This window comes from Lipomyces chichibuensis (genome assembly GCF_038497645.1).
Source record: "Lipomyces chichibuensis strain CBS 12929 unplaced genomic scaffold V1513scaffold_36, whole genome shotgun sequence".
NCBI lineage: Eukaryota > Fungi > Ascomycota > Lipomycetes > Lipomycetales > Lipomycetaceae > Lipomyces > Lipomyces chichibuensis.
In genome coordinates, this window is record NW_027117488.1 from 13,638 (window position 1) to 25,909 (window position 12,272).

The 12,272-nt window shown below is 47.5% G+C and overlaps 5 protein-coding genes across 5 annotated transcripts; 2 read left to right on the forward strand and 3 right to left on the reverse strand.

Moving 5' to 3' along the window:
- Nucleotides 1-702: 702 nt before the first annotated feature.
- V1513DRAFT_450589 (uncharacterized protein) lies at nucleotides 703-1,580 on the forward strand. Its single transcript, XM_066898837.1, has 2 exons — nucleotides 703-787; nucleotides 838-1,580. The coding sequence occupies exon 2, from the start codon at nucleotides 839-841 to the stop codon at nucleotides 1,118-1,120; it is 282 nt and encodes a 93-aa protein (XP_066751718.1). The 5' UTR covers nucleotides 703-787; nucleotide 838; the 3' UTR covers nucleotides 1,121-1,580.
- Nucleotides 1,581-2,344: 764 nt separating this feature from the next.
- V1513DRAFT_427022 (uncharacterized protein) lies at nucleotides 2,345-3,260 on the reverse strand (the record flags this gene model as incomplete). The annotated part of the gene is made up of 5 exons (XM_066896198.1): nucleotides 2,345-2,506; nucleotides 2,549-2,629; nucleotides 2,684-2,910; nucleotides 2,958-3,047; nucleotides 3,107-3,260. The coding sequence occupies 5 exons, from the start codon at nucleotides 3,258-3,260 to the stop codon at nucleotides 2,345-2,347; spliced, it is 714 nt and encodes a 237-aa protein (XP_066751719.1).
- An 800-nt stretch (nucleotides 3,261-4,060) lies between these two features.
- V1513DRAFT_450598 (uncharacterized protein) lies at nucleotides 4,061-5,052 on the forward strand (the record flags this gene model as incomplete). The annotated part of the gene is given in 5 exon segments (XM_066898838.1): nucleotides 4,061-4,523; nucleotides 4,529-4,558; nucleotides 4,622-4,711; nucleotides 4,748-4,839; nucleotides 4,907-5,052. Coding segments are annotated over 4 exon segments (358 nt in total), but the record flags the coding sequence as incomplete, so codon positions are not given.
- Nucleotides 5,053-6,081: 1,029 nt separating this feature from the next.
- V1513DRAFT_427024 (uncharacterized protein) lies at nucleotides 6,082-7,293 on the reverse strand (the record flags this gene model as incomplete). The annotated part of the gene is made up of 2 exons (XM_066896199.1): nucleotides 6,082-6,774; nucleotides 6,829-7,293. The coding sequence occupies 2 exons, from the start codon at nucleotides 7,291-7,293 to the stop codon at nucleotides 6,082-6,084; spliced, it is 1,158 nt and encodes a 385-aa protein (XP_066751721.1).
- Nucleotides 7,294-7,557: 264 nt separating this feature from the next.
- Nucleotides 7,558-10,647, reverse strand: V1513DRAFT_383597 (SNF2 family N-terminal domain-containing protein; the record flags this gene model as incomplete). Its single annotated transcript, XM_066895147.1, has 2 exons — nucleotides 7,558-8,663; nucleotides 8,715-10,647. 2 exons carry the CDS (start codon nucleotides 10,645-10,647, stop codon nucleotides 7,558-7,560), a joined length of 3,039 nt encoding a protein of 1,012 aa, XP_066751722.1.
- Between the last annotated feature and the right edge of the window lie 1,625 nt (nucleotides 10,648-12,272).

The window sequence follows — 12,272 nt, forward strand, 5'->3', positions numbered from 1 at the left end:
TATCTAAAAGTCTTTCGGAATTTTGTTGGCAGACAAAAAGGTGCTTGATATGCCGCGGAGTTATGATCCCAGAGCACTGGAACTGCACCTTGTCGTGGACTTGTAAGCAACAGCAACGGAATACTAAGTTGCCTTGACGCACAACGCATGCGCAAAGAGATTAGATACCTCCACTCTATTCCTCCCGATTTGCTTTCGCATTGAGCACGGCATTCGAGGTTGTAGTTAAACGAATCAGCGGAGTGACGCGACAAACGACCGTTGATAGTGGCGCATAATTCGATTGTGTGAGATTGGGTTGCGGAGTTTCAGGGTTCAGGGGGGGCTTTGTCTTAAGCGATTGCTCATTCACTGAGCCAAAGAGCAGCAAAACCGGCGTACACCATCCAGGTGGATCGAATTATTCTCAGTTCGTTTTATCGACTTGCGAGCGTCAGTGCTTAATAAGTGGTTTTGATTTCCCGGCTTTTGGCAGCGCATGACCAATAAGGACAAACTTGCGAGGATACCATACGCCTGGATACCGTCAGCCAGACTTCGGACCCCAATGGTTGGCTACTAACGTTCACCAACTCTTTCAGCCGTACCAGAACGTCATCATTACAGACATGTCCCCTGTTAATTGTTTCTCCGCACGCTAAACCTCTAAAGGATCATTTGGTAAAGTACAAAAAGGTCGCTTCTTTCCCTTTGTAACGAGGTCGCAAGCTTGTGTCCAATAGTCCATATCTCTCTGATCGAACTCCGGCCTTGCTATTTTCTCGCAAGTTTCGCCTCTAACACTCAAGTACGTCACTTCGTAATGTTATGTAGAATAATACTGATAGGAACAAGCAGGATGAAATTTGGAATCGCAGCGATTGTTTTGGCCTTGTTGGTAGCGCCATCTCAGGCCGACGTCTGGTACTGGTGCACTGGTGATGGACGCTGTGACAATGCACCAGGAGTTGGTCCCACTTACGTCTGCGGAAAGAAATTCTGGGATTATTATGATTCGGGTAGGAAAAGGTGGCGCACGAGTCGTGACACCCTGAGCGATAACTTCTGGAAGACCGGCGGGTTTTATGATTGTTGTCACGATTCCGGCAAGGGCGCGTGCTACGATATCGAGAACGAGTAGAATTGAATTGATGTTCTGCTTAATCAATGATGGAGTATATATTCTGAATGCTTTAATTATACACAAACTCCAGCCGCGATTCCTGCATGTGCTATAAAGTCATTGCTAAAGGCTTGGGGAGCTAATTTGCAGCATGTAATTTTACATTCTTTTATACTTTAAAATATAGTTAATACATCTTGTATTCTCTTTATTCTTGTAGTGAGTGCGTAACGGCTGTTATTGTCAAGGTGCCGGTAGTTCTTAGATTACCTCAGCCCTAAACTGCGTACTACACTTGGCCAAACACATCGAGAGATGAGTTAGAAACTGATAGACAGGATAATAGAAGGGACTCTGATGGACTGATGCTGATGCTGTTATTCAGCCTACTATCTTAGGGCTGGACACGATACGATATCGCCGGGTTTTGCCCCCATCGCATATTGTATCGCCTACATCGTCCAAAATACGATGCGATATCGCCAAATGGGCGATACGGGGTGAGGGTAATGGTGTGACCAATCAAACACTAGAAGTATTAGTAGGGGTCGTTAGCTCCTTTGGATAACATCAACTGACAAGACTGTAGGGCTGTTGACGATGCGATAGCGACTTTTTTGCCTACGAATACTATAACTTGTCGGCGAAAAAAAAAGTCTGCCGATATTTATCAATTTTATCGGCGGATTTTAGAGCCTGCCGATAGGGCTGGACACGAATACAATTTTCTCTATTTGCATTCGCATTCGCAATTCGCAGCACAAACTTTTATTCGCAACGAATAAAATGTCGGCTGAAATGCTAATGCGAATAATATTCGTATATTCGCAAAGCTCGACCCCCCTAACCCTGGAGGCCGTGGGTCAGTTTCTGGTCTTGATCTAGAGGTCTCTGGCAGAGGAAGGAGGGTGCCCCTTGCTAGATCCGGGCAGCTGGGACGCCCGCCAAATTCTGGTCAAATTCTAGTTACTTACGTAACGACCAGATCTGTGAATTTACATGTTCTGGCGGCGCCAAAAAGTCTACGGGAAGGCACCATTCTCATCTATACCCTGATTCTGCCCAGCGGCTGGGTTAGTGATGAAAATAATTGTCGGGACTAACCTTTTAGTCACCATAATGTCAGTGGATTGGTAAAGCAAGTACTCCTGCTTGGGGAGTGAAATTAATGCAACCAGACAAAACGCGACTCGCAAAGTACAAAAGCATTAAAACAAGACCGACCGGCAACAAATGTTACAATTAAATTTGCTGAACGCTGAAGCCCAAGTCTGCCGTCAGGCGATCCTTTATTCTCTCTTCACTCATCCGGGCAGCGCGGATGCCGTGACCAACGGCTAATTCCCGTGCTTGCTCTAAGGTCAAGGAATCAATGTCCGCCGCGGACGTTAATGCCGGAAGGCCCTAAAGGTATCAGATACCATGCAAATGCAATGCTCAAAGTACTTTAGAAGATGGCCTACTGCCATCTACAAAGGGCACCTCGCTGCCAGGGCGGTTTTTTCTTGTTGCGTCACGATTAATTTCCTGAGGCAAAAATCAGCGGTGCCAGAAAAACAGGAATCCACTAGTTCGCCACACGTACGATCGCTTGCTGACTAAATCCTCTCTGGCAACCCATTGTTGCACTAGCCGAATGTTAGTCTCCACCTGCCGAACCATTTGTTGTTCTACGCTGCTCATTTGTTGCTCCACTCCATTCAGCCGCTCATTTAGCCGCTGATCCACTCGATCTAACTTAGCATTCAATTCCCGGAATGACTGCCTGAACTCTCTCACGGCATCTGCCAATGTGATATTATCCAGGCCTGAAATGAGAGTTAGCGGGCGCGGTGCATGAAATAAGTGAACCCACCAAGACTCTGCTCATATCGCTCACGAAGGCGGATGTAATACGCATTGGAGTTATTAACATCGTCTACTGTTGCCCTTAACGCCGGAGCATCTGTAATAAGAATACACCAGTCAGTCAATCAGTACTGATAGCGTAATGCCTGTACATACCAAATGATGATTGTTCCACCAACTTTTTAAATGACAGCGCTCTGTCCACATCGTCTTTGGTAGGCGGATTCAAGGGTGGTGGCGGGGGGTTTATAGATTGGACGCTCACCGCTGGGGGGATCAACAGCTCCTCATTGTTGTTCTGCGTGTCCATATTGAAGGAGCAAATGCAGAGAAAGGTGAGAAGATGAAGGAGCGACAAGTAAGGAAAGACAAAGGCGGGTGGCTAGGTATTGTTTGGTAGATGAGGCTGCAACGTTTGGTGTTTGGGGATATACATGGATTAGGGTTAGCTCAAAGGTGCTTGTGGACATGTCGCCTCGACCATCCTGGATTTCAGGGGCAAAGTTGTTAGTGCGCAGACATACCGCGCAGTCTCTAAATTACACAAGACCGCATTCTGGATCCCAAACTTTTACCGCGAATTCTATTTACAGACGAACCCTAATGTAGTAACTAGCGTTCATTCGCCGGTAGTGTTAGCTAGCGGGGAGACTTGAGGAGGATGTCGCCATCTCGGTTAGAGAGGTGTTCAAGAGGTGTTCATGTATATATAGAGCTGAATTGTCCGTGAGACTGGTCAATAGAGACCAAGACTCTCAGCCTCCCTTCCACATTCCACTTAGTCATATATCTACTTCTCACAGCTGGACGTGTGAAGCCAAGTCTGTACGAGGATTTCGTCACTTCATGGCCAGTGTGCAGACGCTATTGATGATAGCGTTATAGATTACCAAAACAATCTCTATCACGCCGATAAACGTCAGTGGATCTGTAGCTGTCCTTCGTTCATCTTCAATTCTATGTGCAAACATTTGGTATCGTATTATTCGCTCCCGCGCCCTGACAGCAGTGGTAAGTATAGTGCAGAGGGTTCAAGGCGCAGCCCGCGACAAGCAGCTGAGTAAGTTAAAGCAGTCCAATTCTTGTCAGCATGCTTATTCTTCTGAACAGCCGGTGTGCAATGTGTGCCATGCACTCTGACACTCTCGTGATCTCAAATATGGAGCTATACTGGTTCGGTGGAGGCGGTAAGGAAGACCTTCCTTAATAGGAAGGAACCCTTGCCCTTGGCGATTCGGTCGGTACAGGATGATAATACTAAAGTTTGCTTTTGAGTTATTCCATGTTTGTACTAGCGTTGAAAGTCTGTTTAAGCGCGTCTAAACCCTCGCCCTAGTTATTTACTCAGTGCCTGATATTTCCACGCGTCTTGATGGTTCCTCAACTACAATAGTCCCCTGCAATCGGCTTTTACATACACCTTGCTTTCGTCCTTGTGTTTAATAGTAAGTGTTTAGTCGCAATTATGAACAACGCTAATGGTCCTTTATATTTCTCGAACTACAGCCAAAAGTGTGCTTCTTGCAGAACTTTGGTGCGCCGCGACAAGTTGCAGGAGCTCCTGCAAATGTTTTCCAAATGAAGAGTTGTAAGATTTGCCGTGACAAGGTGAGCACTCCATAATTTTGGTGACGTCTCGAAGCCGCATCAATTTATATTAACAACAACCAGAGGGCGTTGAAAAGTGGTGGCACACCCATGACGCGTACAAACTATGATCTTGACGAGCATTATGATACTCATGAGGAGTTCATTGAAGCCGTGTCGTCATTCCTAGAGTAACATGACGATCATAAGTTTATCCTTGAAGCACAGTCTTTGAGGATAAGGGCCGCTCAATTAGCCAATATTTTATTTAATGAGACAATATTTTATTTAATGAGACGGATGTCTCTACTGCGACTCGTGCACAAACCGGTGATAGGCTTTGCAGACACGAGTTGCAATGCTGCTCAGAAATGACATTTTCGACTGCACAGGTTACTACTTTCAGTCACAACGGTACACCGAGAGAAATGGCGAGATCAAATTCAGCTTCACCTGTTCACGTTCCACTGAACGCGAAACTGAGCGAGATCCTCTAAGAATTCAGCGATACACAAGTACGTAATCCGATATTGCACAAGGTAGGTACAGTTTCAGGAACGTTTGCCACTCATTAATTTCAGCGATGTCCAGCTTACTGGTAGTGACGCTGTTACCAGTCCCGGTATTGACCTGAATGACTCTGTTGAGGCTGATGCTAGAAATTTAACGTATGCTGAGGAATTGGAGTCGCTCCAGCTTCTCCCTGCTGAGCATCCTGAGGCAGCTGAAGAGAATGACGAGGAAGCAATGGAGCCTCAGCCTCTTCGGGTTTTTGGCTGGGCTATACAACAATGCGAATCAAATCACAATCTGCCTTTGATGCTTTTAAGTACAGACTACGTTGGCATTTCTTTTGTTCCATAAACAGGTCCAAAAATTTGCCGACGAATTTATTGCTCGATTAAAAAAGCAACCATAAGCTTTCATCCATCGCAAAATCGTTCATTTAATGGCGCCCTGCTTACGAACGAGTTATGTAAAATCTTACTATCTATACCGAATGAAATCATCCCTAGGAAACACAAAAACTTCATCTGACAAAGTATTGCTGATGATCCAAGGTTTCCTGAATGCTATTTATTACCCAAGATACACAAGACTCTCTATGCTGGCGACATGTTGTCCCTTCGCATAGTTGGATTACAAGCAACTCATCACGGTTTGTTAGCTACTAATTCAATCAAATGCTTGTGGATTGTTCTTGGGTAATAACACAGCGGTACTTCGCAGTTCATCCAGAAATTAGGCACATTACTCTTCTCCAAGTACAGCGATCACTGCTATAACACCAGCCATTCTTGAGAAATTCGGCTTAGACTTCGGGTCTACTCTAGTGAACTGCGAGGAGTCGGCGGGGTTTGCACTATATGCTTACGCTAGCTGGATAACTTGTAGCAATTTAGAATATTAACTATGAGGACTCGGTAACCCTTCCTGATTCCTGTCCGCCATGTTTTACAACCTGATTCAGCAATCACCTTGATGCCGAAAAATTTTGCTATTCGAGGCGTAGAATGATTCTATGCAAAAATCTCGATACCATATTATGTGCAGCATATTGTATGACGACTAGCAACGGGAAGGACTTCTTCGCTATCGGGGTCCACAATACTGTGATGTGCATCGATAGGCAAGTCGTCCAGAGCTTGCAAAGCTCTCAATTCTCTCTCGAGATATGCGGCATTCACTCGAAGCCCATAATCACCTTCCAGATTCCCGCACTTAAGATTTTCTTCATCTTCAAGAATTTTAGCAATAGTTTCGGCTGCACCACTAGCACGTAATACACGGCCAACTGCAAGCTGGATATTGCAAAGGAGAGCTGAAGGTAACGTAACCTGTTCGGGCCCTTGGCCAAAAAAGAGTTCCTCGCCTTCCAAGTGGCGAGAAACTGATGAAGGTAACGATTGCGATTGCACGAGTATTCTGAGAAAGTACCGGCCATTTTGACATTCCAGACCAAATTTGTATGCGTCAAAAGCCTCATGTGTCGTGGCATCTAACAGTAGTGCATTAGATGGATCGTCGATGCCTTGGCCAGTTAGTAAACGTTCCATATCTTGACCTGCAAATTTAGAAAGCATAAGTCTCAATGGACTACGATGACTCGCACTGAAGGGGATGATATGTGCAACATGAAGCCTTGCCATGCCATTAGGAAGCGGTGAGTTTGGCACCGGTCCTGTGTCATCCATTATCCGGCCCACAGCACTAAACCGGCCATCGCGGGCTAGCAACTATATAGATCAGCATTAACAGTTGTACTCCATTAGCATAGAACTTAGCGTTACCAGCTCCTTCAAATTCTTTGGCCTAGAAGCTGTGCTTCTATTAGTTGGTGTCGGAGTTTTGCCCCTGGCCAACATATTCATCAACATATCCACATAAAACGAACGCGTCCACCTCGATAATTCGTCCAAAAACGTGAGGTTTTGAAAACGTTCTGCAACATCGTCCCAAGTTAGTGATGTTCTCGGTGTACATCCTCTCAAACTTGAAACTCTTCTAAACGATCCCCCAACTGGTGACAAAAACTGCGAGAGCTGCGCTCTTTGCCCATATGTGTTCGTTAAACGCGCCCAGAGATCATTTGACATTCCATTGCGGTCGTAACCTTTGTCTAGCAGAGCATGGGCTATCGGAATCGCGTTCAGGCTCCTGCCCGAATACTCGAAAGTGAGAGAAAACGAATGCGCACGTAAACGCGATAAAATTGTTATCAACGTCTCGACTACCGTCTTCTGTTCATTGTCCATGTGCTGGAAACTGGGAAGTCATGGACAACTGGAGTTTACAAGAGGTAAATGCTGAGATCCGCAGACAGCGAAACGTTGGATGGCGATGGGTGGTGGGGCTAGGGTTGGGTCACTTCGAGCTTATACTCTCTGCTTGGGAGTAATATCATTATCATATGATGCATTAAAGGATCTTTTTCAAACAACTCAAACTATATACATATACCCACGTCAAATGCCGTATATCACTAACAAACGCCAATATAGTACCACAAAAGTATCTACCTACTCCAGCAACCAAAACGCGACCTCTCGGGTCGGCTTCTGGAAATCCACGCCACCAGTGGCAGACGCCGCCTCGCCTTGCGCACCGCCTTCCATGACAACTTGTTGTACATGCATTTTCTGCTTTGCACGATCCCGCATGCGCTCTTCAATCGTTCCCCGTACAAGCAAGCGATACACAGTCACCTGCTTCGTCTGCCCGAGTCGATGCGCACGGTCCATGGCCTGTGAGTCCATCGTCGGATTCCAGTCACTGTCGTAGAAAATAACCGTATCGGCAGCCGTCAAATTAATACCAAGCCCACCAGCACGTGTCGACAGCAAAAACACAAATAAATCCGGCTTGGTCTGCCAATCATTCACCAGGTCTCGGCGGTCACTAAGCCTCGACGAGCCATCTAATCTAACATATTTGTATTGCCTGTACGCGAGATATTCCTCCATCAAATCCATCATGCGCGTCATCTGGAAATAGATCAGTACTCTATGGTCATTCGCCTTCAATTCAGTCAGTAACGAATCTAGTTTAAGTAGCTTCCCGGAATCAGTCACGAATTTCGACATTGGTGGAACGCGGATTGGTGAATATCCCGCGCATTCAGATGACGGCTGGGGTAGTAGTCCCGCTAGAGGATACCTATACGCTGGCACGTGGTTCTCAATCAGCCGTTGCTCGACTTGTTGACTTGGACCGAAAATAATGTCACGGAAGCGCACGGAGAAGAGAATGTCGTTTTGCATGCTCACGAAGCCAGGATCTAGACATAAAGCCTCGATTGGTGGCGCAACTGCGACCGGATCAGCCATTGGATCAAGCTTGTGCAAATTCCTCCCACGGAAATACGACGTCGAAACCGTCTTGAGGTGTTCGGTAAAGCCCTCGTTCGTCATGTCGTGCAACTGCACCTGGTCGTTGTTGGCCGTCACTAAAAATAAACTTGACGTTGGAGTGTAATTCTTTCTCTCTTCGTCACTGAAATATAGAGATCTTCCGCGACTAGTAGTATACTGTTCCGAAATTGTTCGCGTAACTATATCCTCATGAAACGCTCTACTGATATCATTTGCAGACCGGTCAACAAACTTTAACCACGAAAACGCATTACCTGTCCCAGTTAGTCGTTGTGATCCACTAAAGGAACAAAATTACAACTCACTGTTATCCTCATTATGATGAATGTAATCTGCCTCCCAAATATTAAGCAAATGATCAAGATACCGACTTCTAAACCCAGCACTACTCTTCTCCCCGGGGACGTTCATCATTCCCTCGCGATACACCAACTTCGGCATGATATATTCTATAAAATTGTGCGTATTATACAGCACATCAAGTGTATTACCCTCTCTCAAAAACGACCCCGTTTTCGAAAATCGTGCCAGCGATAACGGCGATTTCGTATCAGACCTTTCGAACAAGTCAGGATGATTACAAACCTTGCGGAACTGCATCACGAGGTTCATCAAGTTCTGGTTGGCGTCATCGGAATCTGCTTGCTCCATAATATCGATCAAATTAACTTGTGCTTTCAACGCACGATACATGGCACGCTGGCGATACGTGAGGTCACAGTAAACGTCGATCTCAATCTTATCGCCCAACTCCGACTGCACATGTTTCTTGACTCGTCTGAGCATGAACGGCTTCAGAATCATATGAAGACGTTTTAGCTGCTCTTCGTTCAATTGCGTGTTGCTTGTCGCGTGGGATTCTATGTCTTTAGAAAACCATTCCGAGAACTCGTCATGAGAGTCAAAAAGCGTCGGCATAATGAAATGCAGTAGTGCCCATAATTCCTGCATTGAGTTTTGAATAGGTGTACCAGTCAGTAGCAATCTGTTTCGACACTGGAACCCAAGAAGCGATTTCCATCTAGTGGACGAACTCGACTTGATCGCCTGAGCTTCGTCAAGAATCATATATTGCCATTTAATTCGCTGGAAATACTGCGCATCAGCAACGATCAACTGGTACGACGTAATCAGTACATGGAACGGTGCGTCTTTAGTATACGTCAGCTGCTTCCGGTCCCAGAATTTTCGAAGCACCTTGCGGTCCTTAGCGTTTCCCCAATACGGCAATGCCTTGAAGTCCGGAACAAACTTCGTGATTTCCTGTTGCCAGTTGTGCAGTGTCGAAGCCGGCGCGATTACCAAAAACGGGCCCCAGATGTTATGCGTCTGGGCCAAGTACGCCATAACCGAGATCGACTGCACGGTCTTGCCGAGACCCATCTCGTCAGCGAGAATACCATTAATACCTTGCTCGTACAAGTTAACAAGCCAGTTGAGTCCTTTCAACTGATACCCCTTGAGCGTGCAGGACAACAATTTTGGCTGCGAAATCTCAATTTCACCCAGCGTTGTTGGGTTCTGGAAATTCATCTCGCCAGTCTCGTCGTCGACATCCGAGGGCTTGTTATCAAACATCTTCGCTCTATTCTGAGCTGAGACAACAGCCGAATGAGCGTTCTGTAACGCAGCGTGATGGAGGTCGGCATCGTCGTCCTGGTCAAAGTCGAGTTCAGAGATATTTCGCCTTTGCGCGTCTTTAACTAGTTCGTGCTCTTCCTCGGACCTATTCGCTCGTTCTTCAGCTGAAGCAGATTTCTGAATCTGCGCTTCGCTTTCGTCAGTCGCGACGCCATCGCCAAATGATCCCGCTTCTATCTCATCAGTCTTGATTTTACGTCCAATGAAGTGGGAGTACAATTCTGTCTGCGTGATGAGGAAGTTGAGCTTACGCGCCTGGCGTCTGGCCTCTCGCTGCTCCTCCTCCTTCTTTGCACGGTCAAGAGCCTGTTTCTCTGCTTTCTTGCGCGAATCACGTTCTTCCCGCTCGTTTCGCTTCCAGTACACGAGCATCTCACGCATCGCGCGACGTGCTTTACCTTGGAGATCCTTGACGTTCTTGTTCGTCCGAAATTGCCAGCGTCGGGACTCTTTAACAGCCAACTGTGCAGTCTTGCGCGCGTTTGCTTGCTTGATCGTCACCGAACTAGACACGATACGAGCAACCTTTGGAATATCTTTTCGGGCAATATCACGCCAGATGGCATCGTACATAGTATTGTAGCTCTTTGCGTACATCTTGATTTCCCTAGGTGTCGGCATGACGTTCTTTGCAGCCTCGGCAGCGGCGGCGGCTTTCTCTGCCGCGACTTTTTCTGCGGCAACAGCCTTTTCTGCCGCAGCATGTGCCTGAGCGACTTGTTGCTGCTTTGACTTGTGGGACTTCTTCGACTTCGAGGTAAGCATAATTTTGAGCATCGGTGCCGCTGCGGTACCATCATCCTCGACGTCGTCGACAACGGCAGTGGTCCCTTTCATTTTCCTCTTGCCCTTCTTCTTTGTTGGCGCGCCTTCGTCCTCGCCCTCCTCGTCCTTGACTTTCCTGCCCTTGCCTTTGCCCTTCTTTGGCTTGACAGCTGCTTCGTCTTCGGCACTGTCCTTCTTGGCTTTGCCTTTTCCTTTCCTGCCTTTCTTTGACACTGCCTCCATGACACTCGCGTCATCGGCAAGTTCAGTCTTGACATACGTATCCCGGTGGTTCTCTGCTGAACCTTCGTCATCCTCAAGGGCGCCAATTTCGCTATCAACTTGCTCATCTCTGCCTCCACTCTTTCTCTTCTTCTGCGCTTGTTTCAACTTCCGAGTCCGTTCACGCTCCTTGTCCTCCTCTTCGCACAAAACAAGAGCCATAGCCTCATCTCTAAAAAAATTTCTTGCCTGATCACGCCCGCGAGTTGTAGTATCGTGATATCGCTTCAACTGGCCAATCTGGAACTCCGCGCGATAGTGGTTCCGAGCCTCTGCCGCGAGCTGCGAAATATCCGCCAACCGCCGCCTCACGGACTCCAAGTATGCGGCCTTCTCGACAAGGATCTGGGCTTCGTCGTCAAGGTTTTCGCCGACCGAGGAAATGTCGGAAAGCGGCGAAGGCGCACGGGGCGAATCCCGTTTGTGCTGGGCACGCCGGAGTTCGATTGCCGAGCCGCCAGAACTGGATTCTGTTTCGTCCGGGTCGACGACAGCGTGGTGAATGCGAGAGTTTTGCGGGGATTTAGGCCTATTTGGTGGGCCGCGACGCCGTTTGGCGGCTTTGGAGGGATAGTAGTCTTCGTCTCTGTCAGAAGCATTTGCTGTCGGCCGAGATGACTTTCTTCGTTTTTTGGAGCCGGAGGCGGTGGTCTGTTGTGGCTGTGACTGTGAGAGAGCAGTAGTGGGCGCGATGTGGTCGCGGGAGAGGACGGTCGACATTGACATTGGCTGCTTCGAGTTCGGAAGTGCAGATGATGGCGCTGGGTCCTCGTTGTTCAGCAGTGAAGAGATCGACATTGCGCCGCGATTAGACGGTGTCGATGGCTATAATACAACGGATTAGTAGCTAGTCAACTTCAAACGGATCATGGACGCACCGTATGGACCGCAGGATCATCGTCGTAGTTATTCAAGAGCTCACCCATGACGGAATGTGATGCGATCGATGGCTGCTGTTGGTGCATGGGCGGGCCGTCGCGAATGTCATATATTTCTTGTCGGTCGAAATGGGCAGGCATTGGCGGGGCTGTAACGTGGTGGACAGTGTGGTTGTAAGGGGGAATTCTGGACATTGCGCGGTCTGCGCGCTGACCGGTAACTGTTGACAGTCGTGGTTCGTGATGGAAGTTGTGGTGGATGAGAGAAGAAAATAACGAGAAGTGGTGGCGAGACGA